At 38.4% G+C, this 27,219-nt stretch overlaps 1 protein-coding gene across 1 annotated transcript in view; it reads left to right on the forward strand.

Annotated features, from left to right (window-relative positions):
• Window positions 1-4,567: 4,567 nt before the first annotated feature.
• The window catches only part of Atr (ATR serine/threonine kinase), a 110,460-nt gene continuing 87,808 nt past the window's right edge, over window positions 4,568-27,219 (forward strand). Inside the window, exons 1-14 of the mRNA XM_059268384.1 lie at window positions 4,568-4,711; window positions 9,859-9,950; window positions 12,169-12,318; window positions 14,237-15,114; window positions 15,890-16,068; window positions 17,044-17,235; window positions 18,546-18,736; window positions 19,283-19,435; window positions 22,047-22,239; window positions 22,467-22,723; window positions 23,442-23,632; window positions 23,716-23,816; window positions 24,099-24,270; window positions 25,020-25,190. Coding sequence (XP_059124367.1) covers window positions 4,653-4,711; window positions 9,859-9,950; window positions 12,169-12,318; window positions 14,237-15,114; window positions 15,890-16,068; window positions 17,044-17,235; window positions 18,546-18,736; window positions 19,283-19,435; window positions 22,047-22,239; window positions 22,467-22,723; window positions 23,442-23,632; window positions 23,716-23,816; window positions 24,099-24,270; window positions 25,020-25,190 — 2,979 coding nt within the window. The 5' untranslated portion in view covers window positions 4,568-4,652. The remainder of the gene's footprint in view (window positions 4,712-9,858; window positions 9,951-12,168; window positions 12,319-14,236; window positions 15,115-15,889; window positions 16,069-17,043; window positions 17,236-18,545; window positions 18,737-19,282; window positions 19,436-22,046; window positions 22,240-22,466; window positions 22,724-23,441; window positions 23,633-23,715; window positions 23,817-24,098; window positions 24,271-25,019; window positions 25,191-27,219) is intronic.

The following is a 27,219-nucleotide window of genomic DNA, read 5'->3' on the forward strand; positions in this document are numbered from 1 at the left end:
GTGGTTGTAGTGCCACCTACTGGTCATTTTCATAGTACTTTTTATATATATATATGACTAATGAAAATCTTCAGGTTGGTGTCCCTATGTTCGCACACCTTAAGATACAAAGCTTAGCAAATACCAGGGACATGGGATATACCCACACCAAACTTTCTGCTTCTAAAGCTTCACCCTCCTTCATCTCCTCAAATAAGAAACAAGCATGCATAAGGCCCCAGGTTCCAATTACAGCACCACAAAAAAGAAAAAGACACAAATTACTGAGTGAGTTTGTATACTAAGACAGTGTCCACTTATGAACAGGGTAACTTCTAGAACTGTTTACATTGTTTATCTCACTTAAGATTTATATTTTATCATTTATAGTATGTATATTAGAATATACATGATTAATAAAAACTGTGCATAAAGACATATACTTCCGAGACCTAGTGACACACAACTGTAATCCCCACATTCAGGAGGCCGGAGTGAGCTGCAGACCAGCCAATGTAGTACATACCAAGACCCTGTCCCAAACAAAACAAACAAAAAATAAGACGTATATTTAAATTTTTTCAACAATACTAACCTAAAAGAAGCATGGAGACCCCCAGTATGAAGAATGGGTTGGAGAAAAAATTAAACCCACAGGGGAAGCCAAGCTAGACAGGGTCACATGTGCTCTGACTAGCCCTGAACTCCTGTTCCTCCGCCTCCACCTCCCAAAGACTGGGATTACAGACTTGCACTAACACACCCTAGAATGCTTCTGAAGTAAAGTAGTCAAGACACGAGGATTGACTGAGAGCAGATGTGACGACGATGAGATCTGGCAGGAAATAGATGGGTTTGACATTTAGGAAATAGCATTTTAGCTATACAAGCCAAAGTAGTTACAGATAAACTGATATTATGTCTGGGATTTTATTTAAAACTATCCAACTTGGGGAAAGGGGCGTAGGAGGGGTGGTTATAAATGTAACAAAGATTGATGAAAGCTGGGGGTGTAGTTAGGGGTAGAATACTTGCACAAGGTGCCTGGCCTGATGCCCAGCTGGGGAAGGTGGGGACATAGCATTGACCAATTGAAAGAACTGTTGGTTAGTGGTAGACATAAGGAAATTCTGGATTTTTACCTACTTCTATTTATACTTGAAACTTCTCATTTTAAAAAGTAAAGCAAAAAAAAGTGCCTGAGACCATCCATGGTAGAAAAATCTAGTAAAGAGATAGGCAGATGAAATATTAATCCTGTAGAGAGGATAGGGAACAAGTAGTGAATTCTAGAATGGTCAACTGGTGGAAAGTTAGCTGGTCTTGAGAAGGAATAAAGTTACCCAAGTGTGGTGGGATATATATTTCATTATTAGATATATATATAATATACATATATATTATATATATATATATATATATATATATATATATATAATTTACTTGAAGATCAGAGAGACAAAGGAACAAGCCACCTCTTACCTCTAGGACTCCTCTGTCTTTAGTTCCTGTTTCCTCACGCCTCATAGACCTTTTTCTGCCTGGCTGTCACTTCACGCGATTAAAGGCCTGTGTGCTCCCCAAGCAAAGGCATGAGATCTCAAGTGCTGGGATTAAAGGTGTGTGCCACCACTGCCTGGCTCTGTTTCTCTCCTACACTGAGTCAATATCATGTAGTCTAGGGTGGCTTTGAACTCACAGAGATCCAGACAGATCTCTGCCTCCTGAGTGCTAGGATTAAAGGTGTGTGCCACCACTGTCTGGCCTCTATGTTTAATCTAGTGGCTTGTTCTGTTCTCTGATCTTCAGGCAAATTTTATTAGGGTACACAACATATCACCACACTCAATAATAATAATAGTTTTTTTAAAAAAAAGCAATGAAGACTGGGGTACACTTGTAGTAGACAGCTTGCTCAGCTCCTGTGATGCCATGGGGTTGGAGAGAGGGAGAAAGAAAGAAGAGAAACCCAGGGGAGGATCCTAAGGACACCAAAATTTAAGGGAAATGGCCAAGGACATACTGCTAAAAGACAAGGGCTAACCAAAGAAAGCATTCCAGGGAGGTGGTGAACTAGACTGTCAAACCATGTAAGAAGAAAGGAAAAGAGTGACCAATGTCCTTTGGATTTAGCCAGCTGAAAGCCACGAGGGAAGAGAAGGATTCGAGAGAAAGGCACTGAGTTGAATGTCCCTTAGGTGAGAGCTTTATTAAGAGGACCATTAACTTCACTGCCAGTACAGCTGCGGTCTGAGAGGCTCCAGTGCCCATCCTGCAAAGCCAAGGCAGGTGTCCATTCTTACAGATTTCTAAGAAAGGGGGTGAGCCTTGCATACTGAGGAAGTAGGCTTAGTTAATATGTGACCTGTGCTGCAAGGCATGCATGACAGGAGTCAGGGTGACACTGGATAGGGGAATGGGGCTGGTTAATGTGTGACATTACTCAAGCTGCCATGGATCCTGGGCAGCAGTGGGGTGGCAGGATGAGGATTTTGCTTTTCCTGAGTGCTGTGAGGAGAGGACACAGGTCTGTGAGGCTACTGACTACAGCAACTTGGAGAGGAGAGAAGGATGAGAGGTGGGGGTAGGGCTGCTCCCAAGAGCATCTGGAAGGTCTGCCTAGGCGTCTGTCTAGCATGAACAAGGCGTGAGTCTTAGTTACTGCTCTGTTGCTGTGAAGAGACACCATGACCAAGGCAACTCAGAGAATAAACAGTTTATTAGGCGCTTGCTTACAGTTTCAGGGGGTTAGAATCCATGACCATCATGGCAGACACCATGACAACAGGCAGGCAGGTATGGTACTGGAGCAGTAGCTGAGAGAGAGAGAGAGAGAGAGAGAGAGAGAGAGAGAGAGAGAGAGAGAGAGAGAGAGAGAGAGAAAGAGAGAGAGACAGAGAGAGACAGAGACAGAGACACAGAGAGAGACACAGAGACAGACAGAGACACAGAGAGACAGAGACACAGAGAGAGACACAGAGAGAGACAGAGACAGACAGAGACACAGAGACAGACAGAGACACAGAGAGACAGAACGAGCACTAACTTGGGATGGCATGGGCTTTTGAAACCTCAAAGCCCACCCCCAGCATCACTCCTCCTCCAACAACCTTTCTCAAACAGTTCCACCAACTGGGGACCAAGCATTCAAATATATGAGCCTATGGGGGGCATTCCCACTCAAACCACCACACCATGGGGTTTGAGCTCCAGTACAACATAAACTGGATGTAGTGCCACATGCTTGGTTTCCTAGCACTCAGAAGGTAGAAGCAGAAGGATCGGTAGTTCAAGGTTATTCTTTGCTACATAATGGGTTCAAGCAGCAATAACATAGCAGTAACAGAAAAAGAAACCACTGGTGATTCTGGTGAGAATTAAGGCAGGAAATGGAGGGACAATGTGATACAGTATAATATACAGTGGTTTAAGACTGAATAGGAGACAAAAATATAGAATCAGCCTTATGAAAAATTCTTCCACGAAGTTTTGCAGAGAAATACAGGAGTACTTAGAGGGAAGATATTTGTTTGGAACACTGACCTCGACATCAGTGGCTCATTTATTGATGTATTGCTATTGTTGTTGATATATAAATGGCTGCCAGCTTCCTTTCCGTCTGACTCACACCTTCTGCCAAGTTTAGATGGGGCTTTGACTAGTTTTGCTATTGTTTGAGAATGGGGCCTCACTATATAGTCTAAGCCAGCTCAAACTAGGGATCCTCCTGCCTCCTCCTCTAAAGTGCTGGAATTATGGGCATGTATCACCATAGCCAGCTTATTGTCACTCTATGTAAAAACTATTAATGCTTTCCCCCAACTTACTAAGGTGTGTCCTTATGACACTGGGATATGATGTTCTTCTAACATTCAATTATTCATTCAAAAATGTTTACTAAACATGAACTATGTCCAGGCACGGTTTCAATTCCTGGGCTGCCAGCAACAGACAAAGTAAACAAGACCTTGCTTTCAAAACCTTATATTCTAAGACACAGCCACTATCATTAGGTTCTAAAAGCTATGAAGAGAAACAAAAGAAGGTGAAGAGGAGGAAAGTGTGAGTTTATGTTGCTGTATAAGACTCGTGTCATTTCATCAAGCATATCTAAAGGCAAAGGGGCAGAGGGAAGGGTGGTCAAGGTACAGCCAGTTCCAATCCTGCAGTCAGGAGCACACCTGGCTGCCATCCCACCACTTCTTTATTTTCGGAGGCTGTATCAGTAATTACCTTCGTGTGCCAAACAACAAATGTAAGCATTAGTGCGTGTCCTTACCCAGTTAAATACGTAATTTTGACATAGTGAAATCTATGACTTTAACTGTCGGGTCTTCAGGTCCCTCTCCGACCCAGATCCCCGAGTTCTGCTTCGCTGCGGATCCAGGTTTGGAGCATCTCGAAAGCAAAACTACCCGCGGGAGGTCACGCCCTCCGGGGGGGAGGAAAATTGGGCGGGCACGTCCGCCGCCGGCCCCGCCCCCGTCGCCTCCGGGATTTCCCCCAGGTCCTAACAGGAACGGAAACAAGCGCCTGCGGGTCGCGGCCGACGGCGGCTTCCGGGAGGAGTTTTGGACCGCGCGGGCCCCCGTCGGCGCTCCGCTTTCTCCGGAGGTGGCTGTGGAGGAGCCCCGCGCCGGCGGCGGCTGTTTTGAGAGCCGCTCGGTGTCAGCATGGGCGACCACGGGCTGGAGCTGGCGTCCATGATCCCCGCCCTGCGGGAGCTGGGCAGGTAGGGCCGCGCGTGGTCGCCAGCCTCGCGACGCCGGGTCTGCTCCGTCGGCGCCGCGGCCTGCGGGCGCTTCTCCCTCGCCAGTGGCAGTTGGCGGGAGCGCGGTCGCGACGTGCGTGCCACGGGTGCCCGGGCCGCGCGCGCGGGGACTTGCCCACGCGAGCTTCTGCTTTGCGTGAGGGGTCTCTTCCGGGCGTTTTCCCACCCTCATTCGCTTCTGGAAAACCTTTCCCTGGTTCTGTTCCTTCTGGCGGCTGCCGGGGAGTTACACGGGCTTAGGTTCTCTTGGAGAATCACGGCCTCCCCGCCTCTCAGCGAGGGCGGTGAATGGCTAAAGGGGCCGTTTGTCGTTTCTTCTCGAAGAGAGGCCGTGCTTCGGCCCGCCGAGAGATGTGATTTTAGTCAGAAATCCGAGGGGCTGGCCGCAGAGGAACGTGCACAGCGTGCCCCAAACTAAGAGTTGCCGGTTCATTTGTAAATGCCTCTTTTCGGTCCGACCGAGCGTCGCACGCCTTGAATCCCAGACCTCGGGAAGCAGAGGCAGGCGGATCCCGGCGCCAGCCAGGTCTACCCGTGAGACCTTGCCTGAAAAAGGCAAAGGAAAAAGCCAAAAACAGAGGCTTTGTTTCTGTCAGCCCCGGGAGTGTCCTGAAAACCAAGTTCCAATCTGAAGAGTTGGTGCTTGCCACGCCCCTTCATCGCGGCTAGGCTTCCCTCTATCCGGAGAGCATTGCGGCAGCTGATTTACAGTTGAAATTGCTTTTCGATTTCTTAAACTAGAAACTTTGCACGTCAAGTCAGTGCTGACCTTAAGTCTGTGAGATATCTGCTTCTTTTTTTTTTTTTTTTTTTTTTGCACCGTGTTCTTTTCCTCCTGCTAGCCATCCCAAAAACTTGAATTAGAGGATAAATGAAAAACCACTTTGGTCCTAACTGCATCATTACCCTGTGATTTTTTTTTTCACTGTGCATAATATACTTTATGGGAGCATTTACTAATTTCTGTCTTTCTAAAAGTATATGAGTAAAAGTGATTTGGGAAACTGATGATAAAAATTTGGTTGTTCACCATCACTGAGATTCTGTCTCAGAAAAGATGGAAGGCAATGACCGAACCTGAGGTTGCCCCCCTGGCCACAACACATGCTCCATGGCATGAGTAACTGTACTCACATGAACATGTAGGTACATGCATTATACACACATATAGACTAAAAAAAAAATTAAAAATTTAAAACAGTTTAATTGCTGTTACTATATTAAAAACCTACATAACTCAACAACATTAAAAAAACCTCATACTTTGATGAAAAAAAAATGGTTTCAACCCCCCTCAAAAGCAAAAACAAAAAACAAGGAGGTACCATTTCAGACCATTATAATAACTATTGTATATGATAAAAAAAAATTGGTAAGGATATGGAGAAAGTAGAATGATATAACTTAATCACTGTGGGAAATGGAATGGAGGTGATACAGAAAAGGAGGGGAATAAATATAGAATTATCCTGTAATCCAGCAATTCTTTTTCATGTAGACCCAAAAGAATTGAAAACAGAGATTTGAACAGATATCTGTACACTGTTGCTCATAGCAGCGTTATTCACACAATACCTAAATGGTAGAAGCAAGTGTTCACCAATAGATAAGTAGACATAATCCTCCCAAATGTGGCATAAATACAGAGACTATTATTCAATGTGAAAAGGAAAGAAATTCTAATATACTACAACAGATTTTATACTAAACCAGTAGTTCTCAAACTATGGGTCATGACCCCTTTGGCAAACCTCTACCTCCAAAAATATTTACATTATGATTCATAACAGTAGCAAAATTAGTTATGAAGTAGCAACAAAAAATGATTTTATGTTTGGGGGGTCACCACAACATGAGGAACTGTGTTAAAGGGCCTCAGCATTAGGAAAGTTGAGAACTAAATGAAGTCACAATATGCAATTAATAGAAGATACCTAGAATAATCATGTTCATGGAGATAAAATAGTGGAATGAGTATTGCCAGGAAGTACAAGAGGGGGAAATGGTAAGTTACTGCTGTTAAGGTGTAGAGTTGCAGTATGGGAAGGTAAAAAGTTCTAGACATGGGTAGTGGTAATGTGCTGAACTTAATACTATAGAACTATACACTTTAAAATCATAAAATGGGCAGGCGATGTGGCACACGCCTTTAATCGCAGCACTTGGGAGGCAGAGCCAGGTGGATCTCTGTGAGTTCGAGGCCAGCCTGGTCTACAGAGTGAGATCCAGGATAGGCACCAAAACTACACAAAGAAACCCTGTCTCCAAAAAACAAAAACAAAAACAAAAAAAATCATAAAATGGTAAATTATACAATTTATATTTTATCAAAATAAACCCAAATGATATTTTCTAAAATTGATCTAATTCTGTTCACTGTTTGCTTTGGGAAATTCCAACCTTCTTGGCATTTAGAATTAACCTCTCAGATTTCTGTTTGTCTGGCCTTTCCATGTCTCCTTATGGCTTTTCTAACTTTAGCGTTGGTGTCTCTGGTGTTTTTATTCATTACAATTGCATTTGTATCCCAGGCTTCCACTAATATGAGCTGTGTGACCTTAGGTAATTTAACTTCTAGAACTGTCAGCTTCCTCAGATCCAAATTAGGGTTAGTATCCTATCTTGTTGGTTTTGAGTCGGAGTAGCATTGACAATAATGTTTAGTTTTATTTCATCCATATTGTGTAGCTAGATCTCCATGCATCTTAAGATCTTGAAGTATTCATGTATCTTGTAGATATCCCACTTAGTTATTGCTTTGAAACTTCAGAGTATTTCAGCTATTTTACTTTTCTTCCGGAACTGTGCTTCTTATGTGGATTGGTAAACGGCCTGACAGTCTACCCTATCAAGTCTCCACTGAACTGCTTCTTTTGCTTTCTCAACATTAGCTTTTTTGCATGGCCTGTTGCATTATAGGTGCTCAGTAAATTTGCATTGACTCTAAGAATAACTGTCATTATCATGGGTTGTAGCACAGACACTATTAAATTTTCATTTTCTGTTTTGTGGTGATTTTATATAAAGTCACAGAGCTCAAGCTGAATTCATTCAGGATTTTAGGGAACAATTCTGTTGAATTGTATTTCTCATATTTTTTTTTCCCAATGCTGATTGAACCCAGGGTCTCCCACATGGTAGGCAAATGCTCTGCCACTTTGTATTTCTCTCTAATACTTTTTCTTGATTAGCCCTAAGAAGAAATATCTATATTTCTTTCTTAGCATTTTTGTTACCTTTTTATTATGAAAAATTTCAAATACAACAAAAGAAAGAATTGTATATTGATTTACTCCTTCATAGCCTTCTTTCTCTCAGCACATATTATTCTACACTAAATCCTAGACATCATTTCATCCATGTCAATAATTACCAGTAAAGGATAGAGCCTTCTTTTATAGATTTATTTATTTTATTTTGTGTGTGTAAGTATTTTGGCTACATGTATGGGTGTGTACCGTATGTGTGTCTGGTGCCCTCAGAGGTCAGAAGAGGCCATTGGATTCCCTGAAACTGGATTTATGAATCGTTGTAACAGTGTAGGGGTTGGGAACTAAACCAGGATCCTCTGCAAGAGCAGCAAGTGCTCTTAATACTGAGCTGTCTGCCCAGTACCATGAGCAAGATGGCTTATGGTTCCACTGGTGCTTGAACCTAGGACTTTATATATATGGACATAGATGTGATAACTGCTACCTATGGAAACATGTTTGATACTTTTAAAATATAATCATGGTACCGTTATCAATTTAAGATTACTAATGTCATTTGAGGTCTAGATTAAGATCACAAATTGTAATTATTTGATGTGGCTTTTAAGTCTTAATTACAGACTTTCTTTTCTACTCTTAGAATTTGTGTTTTGTTTGTCTGTTTGAGACAGAGTCTCTCTGTAATATAGGTCTAGTATCCTGAAACTCACAGAGATCCACCTGCCTCTGCTTCCTGAGTGCTGGGATTAAGGGGTATGTGACCATACCCATTCACAGAATTTATTTCTTAAAGAAGCTCTGTGCTACAGATTTTCTAAAGGTCTAAATCAGTACTGTTTAATGGAACTATGGTTGAAGCTACATATGTAATTATTTAAAATTTTCTAGTAACCACATTTTAAAAAGTAGGAAGGAAAAAAATAAAATTAGGTTAGTAATATGTTTTATAGGCTGTGTATTAGCTAATTATATCCAAATATTACCATGTTCATATGTAACTGGTATAAGATGATTAATGCAATGTTAACTTTTTTTGTGCAAGTATTTGTAACCCAATATATATATAGATAGATATATATATCTATCTATATCTATCTATCTATCTATATATCTTATAACACATTTTATTTTGGGGTAACCTCATTTCAAGTATTAAATAGTCACAGGTGGCTAGTGGTTGCCATTTTGAGTGCACATTCCTAAAATCTGCAGGCCAGATTCTTGCACTGGCATTTAAGACCACCCACCACCACCACCACAAAATTAGTAATGTCTTTAGATTTTTTGTTTAGTTTTTTTTTTAAGACAGGGTTTCCCTGTTTAGTCCTTCCCATCCTGGAATTCACTTTGTAGACCACGCTAGCCTCGAACTCAGAGATCTCCCTGTCTCTGCCTCTGGAGTTCTGGGATTAAAGGTGGATGCCACTGCCTGGCTAGACTTTCATTTTTAAGCAGTAGAATACTGTCTATGTTAACACTTAAACTACTTACATTTGGCAATTTCAACTTTAGAGAATTTTCTTACAAATTAAAAGGTGAGTCCTTTTAAAGATTAAAAGCTTTTTATTGGGTTAGTTTAGGAGACAGAATCTCTCTAAGTAGCCTATGCTGGCCTAGAATTGCTAGCCTCCTGCCTTAGCTTCCAATTATAGGTATGTGCCACCATGCCTCTCATAAAAATTTTTTTTACATTGATTTATTTACTAGGAGGGAGAGTCATGCACAGCACAGTGCATGTGGAGATCAGAGGATAACTCTTGGGGGTTGGTTCTCTCCTACCATGTCAGTCCTAGGGATGGAACTCAGGTCTGGCTTGGCAGCATGTGCCTTTATGTGCTAAGCCATCTTGCTAACTCCCCCTGTGCCTCTTTTAACAAGCTTTTCTTTGTATTTTAGTGCTACTCCAGAGGAATATAATACCGTTGTTCAGAAACCAAGACAAATTCTCTGCCAATTCATTGACCGAATACTTACAGATGTAAATGTTGGTAAGAAGAAATTATTTTTTACATGACCTTAGGAATTAGATGGTTTCCATGTCATTATACTACCATTTTTTTTCCTCTAGGCAGTTTTAGTTACAGAGTTAATATTTGTTAGAGATACTACTTTCAATCAAGTTGTTACTCAGTGTTGCTTGTTACTTAAACATATGTAATTTAGACCTTAAAACAAAGTTTGTGTTTCTGTTAATAACCATGATTTTATACTGGCTTCCTAGAGTGCTTTGATGTGCTAGCTATAAAACATTTGATCAAGTCCAATCATATGGACTTTTTTTATTGACAACTTGTGCCTCTGGTAGACATACAGCAAATGCCACCAAAAAAACCAAAACAAACCTTGCTGTAGCAAAAGGTTAAGGTAGAGTGGAATTTGTTACCAAAACATTTTATGATTTATCATAACCATTCAAACTTTATTCTTTTCAATCCACAAAGTTAAAGGTTGCTGAAAAAAAAATAGCAAAGGACTGTGAACACTTACAAAATGTGGTTTCATATGGGGCTCCCTCTGTTTGAACTACTTTCCTTTTCCCTCTGCCAACTCCTTATCTAGGAATTCCTTCATTGTATTTTTCCAGAACTGTTTCCTTTTATCCTGAGTTACTATGCCATGTTGCACTACTATTTTTTATTTTTTTATTTCTTTATCAGATTATTGGGGTTTTTTTTGTCTTTTATCATCATTATCATCATTATTATTATTAAGAGATTTTCTATTCATTTTACATACCAACCACAGATTCCCCTGTCCTCTCTCCTCCTGTCCCCAGCCTTACCCCCAACCCACCCCCCATTCCCACCTCCTCCAAGGCAAGGTCTCTAATGAGGAGTCAGCTGAGCCTGGTGCATTCAGTTGAGGCAGGTCCAAGCCCCTCCTCCCTGCACCAAGGCTGCACAAAGTGTCTCACCATAGGCACTAGGCTCCAAAAAACTGGCTCATGCACTAGGGACGGGTTCCAATCCCACTACCTGGGAGCCCCCTAAACAGTTGAACAACTGCCTTGCCTATCCAGAGGGCCTAGTCTAGTACCACGGGGGCTCCTCAGCTATTGGTCCACAGTACATGAGGCGGTTTCACTAGTTTGGCTAGTTGTCTCTGTATTTTTTCCTATTATGATCTTGGTGTCCCTTGCTCATAGAATCCCTCCTCTCTCTCATCGATTGGACTCCAGGGACAGAGTGGGAGAGCAAGGAAAGAGATACCATGATAAATAAAGACATCATGGGAATAGGGAGAAACAGAGTGCTAGGGAAGTTCCCAGGAATCCACAAGGATGACCCTATCATAGACTACTGGCAATAGTGGAGAGGGTGCTTGAACTGGCCTACTCTGGTGATCAGATAGCTGAATACCCTAACTGTCATCATAGAGCCCTCATCCAGTGACTGATGGAAGCAGATGCAGAGATCCATGGCTGGGTGCCAGGATCCAATCGTTTTTTGTTTTTATCTTCAGATTTTATCATGGTGCCTGGCATCTTGTAGGCCTGTGGTACAAATGTTTGCAGAATGGGATGTATGATAAATTAATGTACATGGTTATTATAAAATTAGGTGGCAGGCTGGAGAGATGACTCAGACATTGAGCTGACTGCGTAAGCATAAGGACCTGCCTTTAAATCCCCAGCACAATCTTAAAAAGCCCGCTGCAGTGATGCACACCTGTGATCTCATGGCATATCTATGGAGCTTCCTGGTCCAGCCAGTCTAGCTAAATTGGTAAAGTCTAGGTTCATAGAGAGAACTTGTCTCAAAAAGGATTGAGGCAGACACCCAGCATTGACCTCTGACCTCCACATACACATTCACACACACCCATGAACATGTACATACACTTATACTACACACATACAAAAAGAATATTAGATAAGATGATAGTATTTCTCCATATCAGTTTAGCACGAGTACTCTGCTGGACAAAAGTTTTGATTACCAAAGTCTAGTTTCCTAAGAAAAGCTGTATTGTTTAGTTTGTCATGACTTTTTTTTTTTTTTTTTTTTTTTTTTTTTTGGTTTTTTGAGACAGGGTTTCTCTGTGTAGCTTTGCGCCTTTCCTGGGACTCACTTGGTAGTCCAGGCTGGCCTCGAACTCACAGAGATCCGCCTGGCTCTGCCTCCCGAGTGCTGAGATTAAAGGCGTGCGCCACCACCGCCCGGCTAGTTTGTCATGACTTTTTAAGAAGAGTCTTTTATTTCTTAGTTGCTCTAGAACTTGTTAAGAAAACCGATGCTCAGCCGACCTCTGTGATGTTACTTGATTTCATCCAGCATATCATGAAGTCTTCTCCACTTATGTTTGTAAATGTGAATGGAAGCCAGGGACAAAATGAGGCCAAAGACAGTTGTATTGGTAAGTGCTATTATTTTATGTAAATCGCCAGTCAGTTTTATGAGATCTCTTTTATGCTTTTCTGAATAGCACACATACTTGATTACATACTCCCAAAAGTCATATTTGCTATATATTGAGGGGAAAGGTGATAGTGTTTTTTTGTTTTGTTTTGTTTTTATTTTTGTTTTTGTGTTAGGATCACTGGCTGGCCTAGAATTCACTTTTAGACCAGTCTGGCCTGGAACTCAGAGATCTGCCTGCTTCCTGGGTGATGGGATTAAAGACATGCACCACCATTCCCAGCTTTAGCGACTTACTTTTTTTAAAGGTTTTTTTTTTTTTTTTTAAAGATTTATTTATTGTGTATACAGTGTTCTGACACCTGCAGGCCGAAGAGGGCACCAGATCTCATTACAGATGGTTGTGAGCCACCATGTGGTTGCTGGGAATTGAACTCAGGACCTCTGGAAGAACAGCCAGTGCTCTAAACCGCTGAGCCATCTCTCCAGCCCTTTTTTTAAAGTTTTACTGGAACATCTTCTCTAGTTACTACAAAGCCTATTTAGACATTCTATTCAAAAACACTTATGCTGGGTGTGATGTTGCATGCCTTTAATCCCAATGTTCAAGAGGCAGAAGCAGGCAGATCTCTTGAGTTCAAGGCCATCCTGGTCTACAGAGGAAGTTCTAGGACAGTCAGGCTACACAGAAACCCTGTCTCGAAAAACCAAACCAAAACAGCAGCAACAAAGAACTTACTATACTGCCTTTTAAAAAAATTTTCTTTTTGTATGTTGAAGCTTTTTTCTATGCTACTACCCCATTGATTTTTTTTCTTTTTTTTTCCTAGTTCCCTCATAAAGGGATGCAAAGTAAACTTTTTCCTATATAATGAAATATTTTAGAATTTGTTGGTAGTATTACAAGTATCTGCTTTGGTAATATAGCCTTCAAAGGGTATTTTCTGACTCCTCGTGGCCACCTAGGACTGCCTTGGTTGCTGCTGCTTTATATGTTCTTATTACTGATGTTCTGTATTTCTTCTGTCATAAGTTCTTAAATTATACTTTAGTCATGTTGTCAGTCTTAGCTATATTTTCTAAAGTATGAACTATAACCAACAAGTGGGTTATGAAATAACTTGAGAGCCACTAATATTTAAAACAAGATGAACTGGGCATGGTATGCATGCCTTTAAACTCAGCACTTGGGAAGCAGAAGCAGGCAGATCTCTGAGTTCATGGCCAACCTGGTCTGCACAGTGAGTTCCAGGACATCCAGGGCTATGTAGAGAGACTGTCTTAAACACATAAATAAATGCATAGACAGACTCTGTCTCAAATAAGTAAATGACATGTGCATATGGATAGGGGATTGGATCTAGGACTTTACTTGTAATAGATAATCTATCACTGAACCACAGGTCCAAGTCTCCATTCAGTAACTTTTCATTGAAGGAAGCTGGGTGTTGTGGCTTACACATCTAATCCCTAGCACTTGAGAGGTGAGAGCATGAGTATCATGAGGAGTTTAAGGTCATCCTTGGCCACATAGCAAGTTCAGGGCCAGTCTCAAAAAAGAAAAACAGGATTTTTGTTGATGGAGTAATAGTAGCTACTATTTGTTGAATATATATTATGCTTTGGGAACTATGCTATTTCACATACGTTATATTTCTTGATCCTCACAATAACCAGTATCATAGATATCATTATGCAGCTTCAAGAGGTGAAGTTGATATAACTAGTAGATGGTAAGCTAGAACCTTTTGTGTAGCTCAGAAATTACAATTCTGAAGTACAGCCTTTCCATCATGTGGGAAACCTAGACTGTTCTTCTCGTGAGAGTTATACTTTAAAAATCAATCATCAAGCACTTAACAAATTCACACTTATGATATACTTGCTTATTTAATTATTTTCTGTTTGTTTCAAAGAATTCAGTCATTGGATCATTACAAGACTTTTACGGATTGCGGCAACTCCATCCTGTCACATGTTACACAAGAAAATATGTGAAGTTATCTGCTCATTATTATTCCTTTTTAAAAGCAAGAATCCTGCTATTTTTGGTGTTCTCACACGGGAATTACTCTATCTTTTTGAAGACTTAATTTACCTCCACAAAAGAAATGCAGTGGATAATGTTATGGAATGGCCAGTGGTTGTTAGTAGATTTTTAAGCCGATTGGATGAATACGCGGGATGTTTACAGCCAGCTCCTTTGCAGTTCATGAACATGCAAAATGTAGAATTTATTGAAGTCACTTTATTAATGGTTCTTATTCATATTGTTCCAACTGTGTTTTTTAGACGACAAGAGTTGTTACTGTGGCAGATAGGTTGTGCACTACTAGAGCATGGTAGTCCCAAAATCAGGTCTTTAGCAATTAGCCTTTTAACTGAACTCTTTGAGCTTGGAGGATTACCAGCACAGCCAGCCAGCACTTTTTTCAGCTTATTTTTGGAATTACTACAACACCTTGTAGGAATGGATGCTGACCAATTGAAACTGTATGAAGAGCCGGTGTCAAAGCTGGTAAAGACACTATTCCCCTTTGAAGCAGAGGCTTATAGAAATATCGAACCTGTCTACTTAAACGTGCTGCTGGAAAAACTCTGTGTCATGTTTGAAGATCGCGTGCTTATGCGACTCAAGTCTGATTTGCTGAAAGCAGCTTTGTGTCATTTACTGCAGTATTTCCTTAAATTTGTGCCAGCTGGGTATGAATCGGCTTTACAGGTCAGGAAGATATATGTTACAAATATTTGTAGAGCTCTTGTAGATGTTCTTGGAGTTCAGACACATATTGGGGTAAGTAATTATTAAGACTGCACATTAAATGTTTTGTTCATTTAAGTGGATAGGATGTATTAACAAAAGAGAACATCTCGCACAATAATGCATATGGAGGGCATGATGATTTTCTTAGCTTAGTTTCATTCCCTGTCATAGACATTTTACTTTCATTTCAGAAAAATTTGTTCATTATCTTAGTGAACTGCCAATGGAATAGGTTGTTTTAAAGTAGAATTTTTAAAATATGTGTTTTTAGCAGCATTAATTGAAAGAGGGCTAGTTATCTTAATTGGAGAAAACGATTTAATCATTAAGATATTTATCTGTGAGTGATTTCACTTTAGAATGAGTAATTAGTGATACCAGATTATACCATTTTTTCCTGTTTGGACTGTGGGGAAAGACGGGCAATAAAATACTCAGATATGTAGTAACTTGATTCAGTATTTTAAAAATTAAACATTTTAGCTTATTTTAGTCTATAAATCTTGTTAGATTTATAGTATGAAAAAGTTAGTGATTCCCTTATAAAAATTTCTGCATAACATTTTGAGAAAGAGGGGAAAGACTATAGTGTATATGTGCTGTAGACCTTTGAAAGCCATAGAACCATTCTTAATTGATAGAATAAAATAATATTAATTAATGTGAATTTTTGATTTGCCTTATAAGACTCAGAATTAGTTTATCTTCCTAGAAAACATGTAACTAACACCTAATGCATTTTTTCTGTTTATAAATAATGTAAACATATTTCCTAAGAGGTAGTATATTATTTTTGTTTTCTCAGTACTTGTTGGGACCATTTTATGCAGCCTTGAAAATGGAAAGTATAGAAATTATCAAGGGAATTCAGTGCCAAATGCAACAGGAAAATCTCAGCGGTAATAATGATGAAGTGTCACCAAAGAGGCGTAGACTCAGCTCCTCTCTCAGCTCTTCCAAAAGGCCATGCAGACAGTCTGAAGGGTATGACGTCATCCAATTTTATTTTAGACAGTTTATAAATTTTATTTACCTTAAAAAATAAATTTATGTTAAGTACTCTGGTTTAAGAACATCTTTCTAAACATAGGCAATAGGAATGCTTAAAATAATTTGCTAGTCATTGTGATTTACTCTAGTATGATACTACCTATATAAATATAGTTACTTTGAATGTTTTTGCATGCCTGTTCAGTTTAGCTTTTTAATAATCGAGAAGTGACAGCCTGTGTGTCTGTTATATTTCAAATCTTAACAAATATACTATTTTTTGTGTGTAGCTAAAGAGTTGCTGTAGTTCAGCCAAATTGAACATTTTTCAAATCTATCCTAATGTAGATAAAAATTGATAATACATTGCAATTTTTGTTTTATTTTTATAATTACTGGTGTGTATGTGTGTGTGTGTGTGCGCGCCTGCCTGCCTGCCTGTCTGTGTATCTGTCTTGTCTACATGTGTGTATATACCACAATGACTGTGTAGGGGGTCAGTGGGAATGGGTTCTCTCTTCCATCATGTGGGTCCCCACAGATCAAATTCAGGTTCTTAGGCTTGGTAGCATATGTCTTTATCTGCTGGGCCATCTTGCTGACTCTTTTATTTTTTTAATTAATTAAAATTAATTTGGTTTTTTGAGATGGGGTTTCTCTCTGTGTATCTTTGGAGCCTGTCCTGGATCTCGCTCTGTAGACCAGGCTGGCCTTGAACTCACAGAGATCCTCCTGCCTCTGCCTCCCGAGTGCTGGGATTAAAGGCCTGTGCCACCACCACTCGGTGCTGTCTCTTTTATTTTAAATATAGGCGTTTACTTATTAATTTTGTGCTGGAGTATAATCCTAGGGCCTTATGTATACTAAGTAAGCACTCTATTCCTGAGTTGTAACCCTACCTGATATTTTGTTTGAAATGCATTTGTATTATATATTAATACCCTCTACTGTGATTATAACTATTTATAGAATTACTCATGTGGATATGGACAAAAAGAGCATATTATGGAATGTACTGAAACAAAAAGCTGAATCCCTGCAGACTTCCCTTGAATGTGGTACTCTGAAGAATTCTGTTGCTGAGAAGTTAGAAGGAATCACTGTTGTATTACAGCTGACTGCTCTCTGCACTGTTCACTGTTCTCATCAAGACGTGGATGGGTAAAATAAAAAACAGAAACATTTGAAATATTTATTTTTTTTTAAATTTTATTATGTGTGTGGGTGCATGGATACCATGGAATGCATGAGGAAGTCAGGGGACAACTTGGTGGAGTCAGTTTTCCTGCTTTTACAGAGGTTCTAGGGATGAGCATCAGGTCATCAGGCTTTTAGGACAAGTGCTTTACCCACTGAATCATCTCACTGGCCTGTAAATAATATTTTTATTTTCTGTGTGGGCTGCCTTTAATGAATTTGTATTTACTGTTTTAAGAAACTTCATTACTCATTTGATTTCTGTGACCTTAGGACATAAACTTTGTAGTGAAGTAGGTAAGAGAATTTCTGTTGAATGTCTGCTAAAGGCTAGGTACTGTGCTAAATGTTGCTTCCATCTTAATCTTTATGTCAATTCTAGAGGTAAATGCTGTTCTACCTACTTTACCAACTAGAAGTTAAAGTGCAGAAAAATTAAGACTTTTTTCTCTTAAGCCTAAATAACTTTTCCCAAGGACACATGATATGAAGATAGCAGAACATACTTATGTACAGTTCAGAAACTCATGTTCTTTTGACTATATTTTTTGAAATAGAGCAGAAATTTAGAGTGCAGAAGAGGCAGATTTTCTGTTCAGTATCCTTATATAGATTTTCTATCAAAAGAAACAAATATAACCTTTTGAAGACTTTCTTCTACTGCCACAATTTAGGACAGCTTATGATCATTCTGTACTTTCTGACTGATTTGTAACTAACCAATACAGAATTATAAAAGAAGAGATTTTAGGAAAATTATATTAATTCAGATGCCACTGAACTTAGAATTTGAGATAAATTGAAGGAATAGATTATTAGATTCTTGTCCTTTTCAGAAGAGTGTTTGCCACATCAGTTACTAATTACATGAGCATGTCTTCTATCATTATTTAAACCTGGTAATACTAACATTCAAAGATCCTAGATCAATCCACACATCACAAGAGTGATTTAAGAGGTTAAAATAGGAGGATTGCCACCAGGCCAACCTAGGCTACAAAGTTAGACTCAATGTGTCTGTATGTCTTCCCCCACCTCCCCACACCTACTACAAACAACAGAAAAAAAAAGTGACTTAAACCAACATTAAGAGAATACACTTAAAAAAAGAGAGAGAGAATACACTTAAATATAAGGTTGGTTTGCATACTGACTTTAAATTGGCTTAAGGTTATAGATTAGTTCTGTGCTTAATTTTGGCTTTATTAAAATATTATGTTGGACTATAACAGAATTCTTAATTCTAATGTCTTTTAAAAATGTACTCATTGCAGCCATAATTTCAAGGACTGTCAACACACATATAAGAAGAAACCTCCAGTAGTGATAACTTGGATGTCTTTGGATTTTTATACGAAAGTGCTAAAGAGCTGTAGGAGTTTGTTAGGCTCTGTTCAGAAACTTGAACTGGAATTAGTCATTGATAACATGGTGCGGATTTATGATGCTTTGATGTATATGCAAGGTGAGTACAAATAAGTGATAGATTAACCTTAGTCATTGTAGAAATAGGCTTTCTGTTTTTGCCTAAAAAATGAAAAAATGTTCACAGTATTCAGAATATTTTCAAAACTTCTGTTAATTAAACTTACTGGTAGTTTCTGAGTTTCACATTTATTTGTGTAATATTTGATTAATTTAGTTGATATTTATTTGAAATGTTTAAATGTTTTGGTTTGAGAATCTGAAGAATGCTATGATCTATATAGACAATGCATAGATGTATTTTTTTTTTAAGTCACATCTGGTTTGGTTGGCCTCATGGAATTCAGCATGGGCCTTGAAGTATAGCTCAGTGGTGGAGTACATGTTTAGCATGTGCAAGACCCTGAGTTTGCCACAGACCACCCCCAGTTAAAACAGAGGATTGTTTATGGCCCTTCATTTTAAGAATCCTTGTTTATTGAATGTTGGTTATAATTACACTTGATGTTTTGGATATCTACATTCTTGAAAAAAAATAAATATGAAGGAGTAGGTATAATCTATGTCCTATTGTCTGTCTATGTAGTAAAAAGTTCATTTGAGGATCATATTCTGGAAGAGTTATGTGGAATGCTCTCACTTCCATGGATTTATTCCCATTCTGAAGATAACTCTTTAAAGTTGACCACATTTGCTGCTAATCTTCTGCCGTTAAGCCAGAGGGTTTTCGATAGTTTCTGTAAGTAATAAAAAACTATCTTGATGTATGTAGCTTATTTTGTTGTGTATAATTGATCTCTGTGTAGAATTTATAATACTTTATCACACATTTTTCAATAATTAAAAGGAGAATACTTCGAACAGCACAGAAAGGAGTTTGGTATATAAACAGTTGAGAAGGGATACTTGCCCTATACCTATACCCTTTCCATCTGTACAGAATTTGAAATGTATCTGCAAGTATCTTTATCTTGAGCTGGGTGTGGTGGCTCACACCTGCCATCTCAGTACAAGAGGACACTGAGACAGGAGTGCCATGAGTTCAAGGCCAGACTAAGCTGGCAGAGTGAGTCCTTATGTTCAAAACAAATCAAAAATGACAAAAATCTTCATTTGAGAAATCTATGAAATATTTTAGGACTATACATAAAAAGAGTAGAGAGCCAGGTGGTGGTGGTGGTGGTGGTGGTGGTAGTGGTAGTGGTAGTGGTAGTGGTGGCACACGCCTTTAATCCCAGCACTCGGGAGGCAGAGCCAGGTAGATCTCTGTGAGTTCAAGGCCAGCCTGGTCTATAGAGCGAGATCCAGGACAAGCACCAAAACTATACAGAAAGTAGAGAATAATATTGTAAACACTCATATCAACATCCTACTTCAATAAATAAAAATGTTGGTGCTGGGAATATACCTACTAGATATGTAGAGCTCTGACCTAGCAGACTAGAGGCTCCAGGTTTGATCCCCAGTACCCTCTAAAAATGGAATAGTGGAGCCCTATAGGCCTGTAATGGCTCAGAACAAAAAAGAAAAAATTGTAAGGATTTAGTGACAATCCTTTGAGGTGAATATGGTGGTACATGCCTGCAGTTCCAGCACTTGGGAGGCCAAGGTAGGAGAATTGAATTACAAGTTCAAGGCCAGCCTGGGCTACATAGTGAGACCTTGACACAAAACATGAAAGATAAGTAAATGAGTAAACAAACGCTATGATTGTTCTTTGCCAGTTTTATTCCTCTCCTTTTCCTAGAGATAACTATCATTCTTGCTTTATTTTATTACTTTTATTATATATGTATTTCTTATAAAATATAAAGAATTATTTTCATTTTTACACTTGCATTTTTTTAGTCAGTATTGTCTTTATTTTTTAAATAGACTTTTATGTAAAGGAGGCTAGCCCCAAACTTGACTGTATAGCTGAGGCTGGCCTTGAACTTCTGATCCTCCTAAGTACTGGTATTACAGACATGTGCCCAGTGACTGACTGGGTCAGCATTTTATTTATGGGATTTATTCATGATGATTTATGTAATCTCATATTTTATTTATTAATAAGCAACTATAAGACAAACAATATCGGGGCTGGAGAGATGGGTCAGTGGTTAAGAGCATGAGCTGCTTGCTCTTCTAGAGCACCTGAATTTGTTCTCAGCACCATATCAGAAAGCTTATACTGTCTGTAACTCTGGCTCTAGGAGGGTCCAATGTCCCTAGCCTTCTCAGGCACCTTCATTCACTTGTATAGTTCCTCTCCCCAACTTCAATTCATAATTTAAAACAATACAACTAAATCTTTAAAAAGATAAACATTATCATGGCATTGATGGACAATTTAGTTGCTTCCAGTTGTTGACAGTTTTAAGTTGTTGTGATATTTTTAAGTAACTTTAAATCTTCCAAAGCCTTGATCTTTGAAATATTGTCCATAGACCAGTAGTGCAAGCTTGTGGGAACTTCTTAGAAATTTAGAGTATCTTCTGCCTGTATCTTCTGTTCCAGGGGGTCTGATACCCTCTTCTGACCTCCACGGAGACCAGATACACACAGCAAACAGACATACATGCAAGGCAAAACTTTCATGCAATAAAAGTAAATAAAGATATAAGATTTAAAAAGAAAAGAAATAATATCTTATGTTTTGCTGGAATATACTGATTGAGAATCTGAATTTTCAAAAAGATCAGGATATTCAGATGCATATTAGTTAAAGTACTATTTGAAGATAACTACCGGGGAATGGAGTTACTCATCTGTTGGATTTCCACATCTCACATTCTGTTCTGTTGTACTGCTCTCCAAAGATGTACCACTTTACATTCTTGCTAGCAGAATAGGAGAATTGTGTTCAGTACTTGATATCATCAGGTTTAAAATATCTTGCTCTTTAGATCAATAAAAATTCAGGGAGATAACTATCTTAATGTTTTTGATTCTGATACATGTGTATTCAATTTTCATTTCCCTAACTACCTAAGAAAGTTGTATGCAAACATTTTTCAGTGTTCTTGCTTTATTTTCTGAGATTTAATTATGTTAGATAGTGTATTTACTTTAAATGCTAATTTCACAGCGTACCTATACAAGCATGCGTGCATGTGGGTATGCGTTTGTGCATACACACACACACTTCTGTAAAATTAACTTTGCTTAATGGCACCTGGTAACTGCCACTGAGCATGATATCCTAAGTTTGGTCTCTGGGACCTGTATTGTAGAAGGAAAGAACTGACTCCTAACAGCTGTCCTCAGACTTCCACACAAGAGTTTTGGCACATTTGAACCCTCCACCCCCACAAAAAAAAGCAAAAGTTTTTAAAGAAATCTTGTTTAATAAAGTTTATTCTTTTTAGCTCCACAGGCACAGTCACAATGTGTGTTTCTTCTGACTCTGTTTCCAAGAAGAATATTCCTTGAATGGAGAACAGCAGTTTATAATTGGGCCCTGATGAGCTCCCATGAAGTAATCCGGGCTAGTTGTGTTAAAGGATTTTTTATCTTACTGCAGCAGCAGAATTCTTGTAACCAGATTCCCAAGATGCTTATGTATGTATTAAGACTTCAATTTGAATATATGACTTGATTGTATAAACCTTTTATCTGAGTGTCTAAGTTATTATTGCAGAGTATATAAAGCAAATATTGCTTTTAGCTTGAAAATTATATCTTTCCCTTCTGAGTTTCACTTTTTCTTTCCCTTTGTCTCAAATTAAGGAAATTTAATCCAAAATATTTACTGGGAAGATTTAGTACTTTTTCTTTTCTTTCCTCAGAGATAGAGTCAGAGATGATTCTGACATTGTCAAAAAAGAATTTGCTTCTATCCTTGGTCAACTTGTCTGTACTCTTCATGGCATGTTTTATTTGACGAGTTCCTCCGAAGAGCCTTTCTTTAAACATGTGGACCTGTTCTGTAAGAACCTGAAAGCCACTCCTCAGCATGAATGCTCATCCTCTCAAGTACGAGCTTCTGTCTGCAAGCCGTTCCTTTTCTTGCTGGCAGAAAAAACACCTAGTCCAGTAAAACTTGGTGAGCGGTCACTTAGGATTAAACACTTCACAGTGATACTGGGTATGAGTTTGTTGGAGGGTTGAGATTTCCACACATACTTGGAAGATCCATGTGTTTACTAGTAAGTTACAGTTCATTCACAAACTTTCATATAGTTGGTAAGTGGTTCTAAGAACCCCCTAAGTTCTGTAAAATGGATAATAAGTCTAAGACCCCTCTTAGTTGAGAGATTTTATAAATTAAAGTTTATTTTTAAGTCTTAAGAGACAATGATCTACAAAACCTAAAAATGATCATTTGATAACTTAGATTTTAGAATTTATTTTAAATTTAAGTCATTTATTACTTTTATTGAGTATAAAGTAATTTAAATTGGTAAGTTTGCTAGCTGTGTTGGCACATGCCTTTTTAATCCCAGCAGAGGCAGGTAGATCTCTTGAGTTCAAAGGCCAGCCTGGTCTACAAGATTGTGTTCCAGGCCAGCCAGCCAGCCAGCCAGGTTTGCACAGTGAGAACTATTTTAAAACAAACAACAAAAACAAAATGACCAAAAAAACTAAACAAAAATAAATTAATAAGTTCTAATCTTCTTAAATTATGTGTGCTGTGTATGCCTAAATATTGGCGTATAAGGCAACATGGGATTGTTTTCTGTATCCTATTTGCTAACAGTATTTTAAGTACAACATTGATATGTGATGTGTCAAATTAGAAAATATGTACTGTCTTCCTTTAGCTTTCATAGACAATCTGCATCATCTTTGTAAGCATCTTGATTTTCAAGAAGATGAAACAGAGGTAAAAGCAGTTCTTGGGACTTTATTAAATTTGATGGAAGATCCAGACAAGGATGTTAGAGTTGCTTTTAGTGGAAATATTAAGTATATATTGGAATCTTTGGACTCTGAAGATGGATTCATAAAAGAGGTTGGAAATTTTAAATTAAAACATACAGATTTTTATAAACCTAGCTCTTGAACTTTTCTGACCAATGAATTTTGCTTTTCTAGCTTTTTGTTTTAAGAATGAAGGAAGCATATACACATGCCCAAATATCGAGAAATAACGAACTGAAGGACACCTTGATTCTTACAACAGGGGACATTGGAAGGTGTGTTTGACAGGGTTTGAAATGAAACTTACTTATGTTTGTTACTGTCTTACTTGCCTAGCATTAGAGACAGTGAGGGCTGGAGATGTAGTTCAGTGGTAGAGTACCTGCCTGCCGTACACAAAGGCCTGGATTTGTTCCTTAGCATTGGGGGGAAAAAAAGAGTAAATGGTGATGTAAGATGTATATTATAGGAAAATATGACTCAGCATATATTTCTTTGTGGATCTGCATTAGTTTCTGAGACATTAACCTTAGGTTTACCTGTGTTTTTCTTTTCAGGGCGGCAAAAGGAGATTTGATACCTTTTGCACTCTTGCACTTACTGCATTGCTTGTTGTCTAAGTCTGCGTCTGTTTCTGGAGCAGCGTACACAGAGATTCGAGCACTAGTCGCAGCTAAAAGTGTTAAACTGCAAAATTTTTTCAGCCAATACAAGAAACCCATCTGTCAGGTGAAAGCCAGCATTCAGCCTTTCAATAGACAATAATAACATTTTACAGGAGTTTAAAAAGAAGTAGAAACCAGGCAAAGTAGTGTCTTTGCTAGTAATCTCAGTTACTTCCTCTGGAAGGCTGAGGTGGTGTGGTCTCTTAAAGTTCAGGATTTCGAGACCAGACTGGGCTTAAGAAAAACAACATGTGTACACGTCTTATTTTGCTTGTTTTAAAGAATTATTTTTAAAACTGTATTTATTTAGAACTGAATTGCTGCCATTTGTATTTAATTCTATTGGTCTGAAGATATGGGTTATAAATGAAAGAGAATATTCTTATAATAATTTGTCAAATTATTCTTGGTATGTTTTAGGGAGTCATCATTTTTTAGACTTTTTAGTGATGATAAACTTTTATATCTTGATATTGTAAACATGAAACTTTGTTTTCAGAAAGATATATTAATCAATGACTGAAAAGTTAGACCATGTTAAAATACTGATTTTACTCTGTACTTGTGATATAATCCTTAGCATGATACTAAAGTTTCTTAACTAAGTCTGGTTGCGTTTCTGGAAAATGGAGATAATGACAAAATCCACCTCAGTAAAGTGATTACATGAATTGAATGAGTCTAACTGTGGCAGTGTAGAACATGATGCTACCCTTTATGCTAGCTTGAAAGGTATTAGTTGGTGAGCGGGGAGGCGGGGTTAGTCACAATTCCTTCCTTGTTTGAAAACTAAGAAAAATGTTTTTGCTTTAGTTTTTAGTAGAATCTCTCCACTCCAGTCAGATGACAGCACTCCCGGGTACTCCTTGCCAGACTGCTGAGATGCGAAAGCATGATGTAGTTCACCACAGAGAAATGGCTTTAAATACCTTGTCAGAAATTGCCAATGTTTTTGACTTTCCTGATCTTAATCGTTTCCTAACTGTAAGTTGCAATGTGTGTGTCCTAACTGTAAGTTGCAATGTGTGTGTATAGTTGATTTATTTGAAGTTTTCAATAAATATTTCATTTGTTTTTTCTTTCTTTCTTTTTTTTTTTTTTTTTTTTGGTTTTTGTTTTGTTTTGTTTTGTTTTTTGGTTTTTCAAGACAGGGTTTCTCTGTGTAGTTTTTTTGGTGCCTGTCCTGGATCTTGCTCTGTAGGCCAGGCTGGCCTCGAACTCACAGAGATCTGCCTGGTTCTGCCTCCCGAGTGCTGGGATTAAAGGCGAGCGCCACCACTGCCCGGCTTGTTTGTTTGTATTTTAAAGAAAAACTTACAAGCATATTTAGGACATATGGACCCTACATTTTCAAAATTACATGCTTTGTGTATGTGAGTGCGTGCATAGGTCAGAGACAACCTTGGCTATTGTTGCTCAGGCACTGTCCATCAATTTTGGAGGGGTGGGTGTTGAGGACAGGGTCTGTCACAATACCCTGGAAGTTTGCCAGGTAAGCTTGAATGGCTGGGCAGCAAGCCTTTATCGTTTTCCTGTCTCTGATTCCATAGCACTGGGCTTACAAACATGTGTCAGCGTGCCCAGCGTTTTTCTGGGGATTGAACTCAGGTCTTCATACTTATTTGGCATTCTCTTTACCACCTGAGCTACCTCACTATCCCCTAAACTGTATATTTATTTTTACTTTGATGAAATTTTTGCTTACACAGTAAAACTTAAATTTATGTAGATCTTTATTTACTGTTCTATATATCATATTCAGTGATACCATATTCAGGTTAACTATCTGAGTCTTTATGTTTTTCGTACCATCCTGGATTCCATTGGTTATTGAAAAACTAATATTTACCCTTAAGAAGTTGAATTATGCCAGTAGTGGTGGTGCACACCTTTAATCCCAGCACTCGGGAGGCAGAGGCAGGTGGATCACTGTGAGTTTGAGGCCCGCCTGGGCTACAAAGTGAGTTCCAGGAAAGGCGCAAAGCTACACGGAGAAACCAAAAAAAAAAAAAGAAGTTGAATTATAAAATACAGAATTAGTGGTATGATCTGCTATGAATTCAGATGTCAGACTTTGTAGCATGGGATGGTTTAAAAAGCCTGTGAAATTCATTAGGGCTAAGGTTTAAAGGATGATGGAGCATATTGTCTTCTGATTTTTGCCCCAAAGTCAGGCTTATTGTTAATCTTGATAAATCGTGATAACAGTTCATACAGAGGTTTCCCCTCAATATTATTTTAACAAACTTAAATTGCTTATAAATTGATTATATATACAAAGAAAGTTGGATGGCATATTATAAGAACCATAAAGATATTCATACCTTATTACTCATTAATTCCTTCAAAAGCCACAGATGTTTATTGCAACATTACCCATTGGCAAAATAAAACTCTGAGAAGAAACTAAATGTCTAAATTTAAGCCATTTTATGTAGCCATCTTAATTTAAGTATAACTAAGTTAAAAGGTGTAACATAAGGTATGTCTATGAAGGCAAACCTATTTGTTTATTGTTGTGTTTGTTTTCTTTCTGTTTTGGATGCAGTCTCATTCTATAGCACAGCTGTCCTCAAATGTGCTGTCCTCCTGTCTCAGTCTCTTGAGTGACAGAATGTTACATCCCTCAGGCAAAGGCTGGATCTTGTTCGTTGTCACATCCCATGTTTAGATAATAACTTACATGTAGTAGTATTCTTTAGGTACATGTAGAATAAATAAACAAAATCATAATTATTTTACCTTTGGATTTTGTGTGAATTTAATGAGCTAGATCTTAAAAGAAACGGACTAAAAATGAAAGTAGATTGCAGTATTGGATGTTAGATGTATTTAACAGTTTTCTGTAATGTTGCAGCATCAAATCTATAATTTAAAAAAATTCTTTTTTTCAATAATTATTTTTATTTTATGTGCATTGGTGTTTTGCCTGTACGTATGTCTGTTTGAGGGTGTCAGATCTTGGAGTTACAGACAGTGGTGAGCTACCATGTGGATGCTGAGAACTGAACCC

Source organism: Peromyscus eremicus, chromosome 7 (genome assembly GCF_949786415.1).
Source record: "Peromyscus eremicus chromosome 7, PerEre_H2_v1, whole genome shotgun sequence".
In the NCBI taxonomy this organism is placed as follows: Eukaryota; Metazoa; Chordata; class Mammalia; order Rodentia; family Cricetidae; genus Peromyscus; species Peromyscus eremicus.